The sequence below is a fragment of the Octopus bimaculoides genome, chromosome 25 (assembly GCF_001194135.2).
Source record: "Octopus bimaculoides isolate UCB-OBI-ISO-001 chromosome 25, ASM119413v2, whole genome shotgun sequence".
Classification (NCBI taxonomy): Eukaryota; Metazoa; Mollusca; class Cephalopoda; order Octopoda; family Octopodidae; genus Octopus; species Octopus bimaculoides.
Genome location: NC_069005.1, coordinates 7,044,091 through 7,045,538, shown reverse-complemented (window position 1 = coordinate 7,045,538; position 1,448 = coordinate 7,044,091). Strand labels below are relative to the sequence as shown.

At 31.7% G+C, this 1,448-nt stretch overlaps 1 protein-coding gene across 1 annotated transcript in view; it reads right to left on the bottom strand.

Moving 5' to 3' along the window:
• Positions 1-66: 66 nt before the first annotated feature.
• The window catches only part of LOC106882294 (ubiquitin-conjugating enzyme E2 J2), a 34,159-nt gene continuing 32,777 nt past the window's right edge, over positions 67-1,448 (bottom strand). Inside the window, exon 7 of the mRNA XM_052976816.1 lies at positions 67-967. Coding sequence (XP_052832776.1) covers positions 719-967 — 249 coding nt within the window. The 3' untranslated portion in view covers positions 67-718. The remainder of the gene's footprint in view (positions 968-1,448) is intronic.

Here is a 1,448-nt window from a genome sequence, read left to right as displayed (position 1 = left end):
ATATATATATATATATATATATATATACACATATATATATTCATATATATGCACACATATATGCATATATATTTACACATATATACACACACACACACACACATATATACATATATATACACATATATATATATGTACACACATATATATACATATATATATACACACATATATAGTAACAGCTATATATACATACATATATATATATATATATATATATATACACAAGCATAAACATATATACATACATTTACATATCTATACACATACATAAACATATATACATACATTTACATTATATATATATACCCACATACACACATATATGCATATATATACCCACATACACACATATATGCATATATATAACATGTATATGTCTCATATATACATCTACTAGACAACCCCCACTGCCATCCACATAAACACACATTCATATATCTACATTTTGTATCATTATATATGCGTGTGTGTGTGTGTGTGTCTGTAGGATAATACATGAGAGAGAGAGAGAGAGAGAGAGAGAGAGAGCATAGAACACTATGAATGAGTGTAGAAAAATCAGACAGGGTATCAGGAAACTGGAAGAGTTAGAGATGGAAAGAAAGAAAGAGAGAGTTTTTGAAGGAGAGAGAGAGAGCGAGAGGGGGTGGGGCCAGAGGGAGTAAAGAAATACACATGTCCATAGGCAAGTTGCTTTTTTTTTTTCCACTGACGCTTACTCCAGTCCGCTAGTAAGAACATATTTCACAATGTAGGCAAAGGCTGCAAAGACGACAACAACCAACAGATTAATGACGGCATTGCTGAAGCCACTGCTACAGTTCGGTCTCAGCTGTACAGGACTGTTTGTTGTGTTACCATTAGCTGTGTTACCATCGGACTGTTCTGCAGTTAATGCGTTTTGTTGTTGAAGCTTCTGTTCACGGCGGATATTCTGCAGAAGAGGATAAATGGACTTTAAACACTTTTATTTATTTTTTTAAATATTTTTTTAGCATATTAACCCTTTCGATACCAACCCGGCTGAAACCGCATCTGGCACTGTAGTACAAATGTCTTGTTTTCAAAAGTTTTGAATTAAAATCTTCCACCAAACCTTAGTCAAAATTTATGTTCCTAACACTAGCTGAATGATAATTAAGTTATTTTACTCAATTCTTTGTTATATTTAAAGTAATTGAAAGAAACACAGAGCACCTCAAAATAAATATGGTAACGAAAGGGTTAAAATATATAATAGAGAAACAATTCTTAACCCTTTCGAGACCAACTTGGTTGAAACCGCCTCTGGTTCTGTAGTACAAATGTCTTGTTTCCATAAGTTTTGAAATAAAATCTTCCACCAAATCTTAGTCACAATTTATGTTCCTAACACTAGCTTAATGATAACTAAGTTATTTTACTAAATTCTTTGTTATATTTAAAATTGATTAAAAGAAACACAG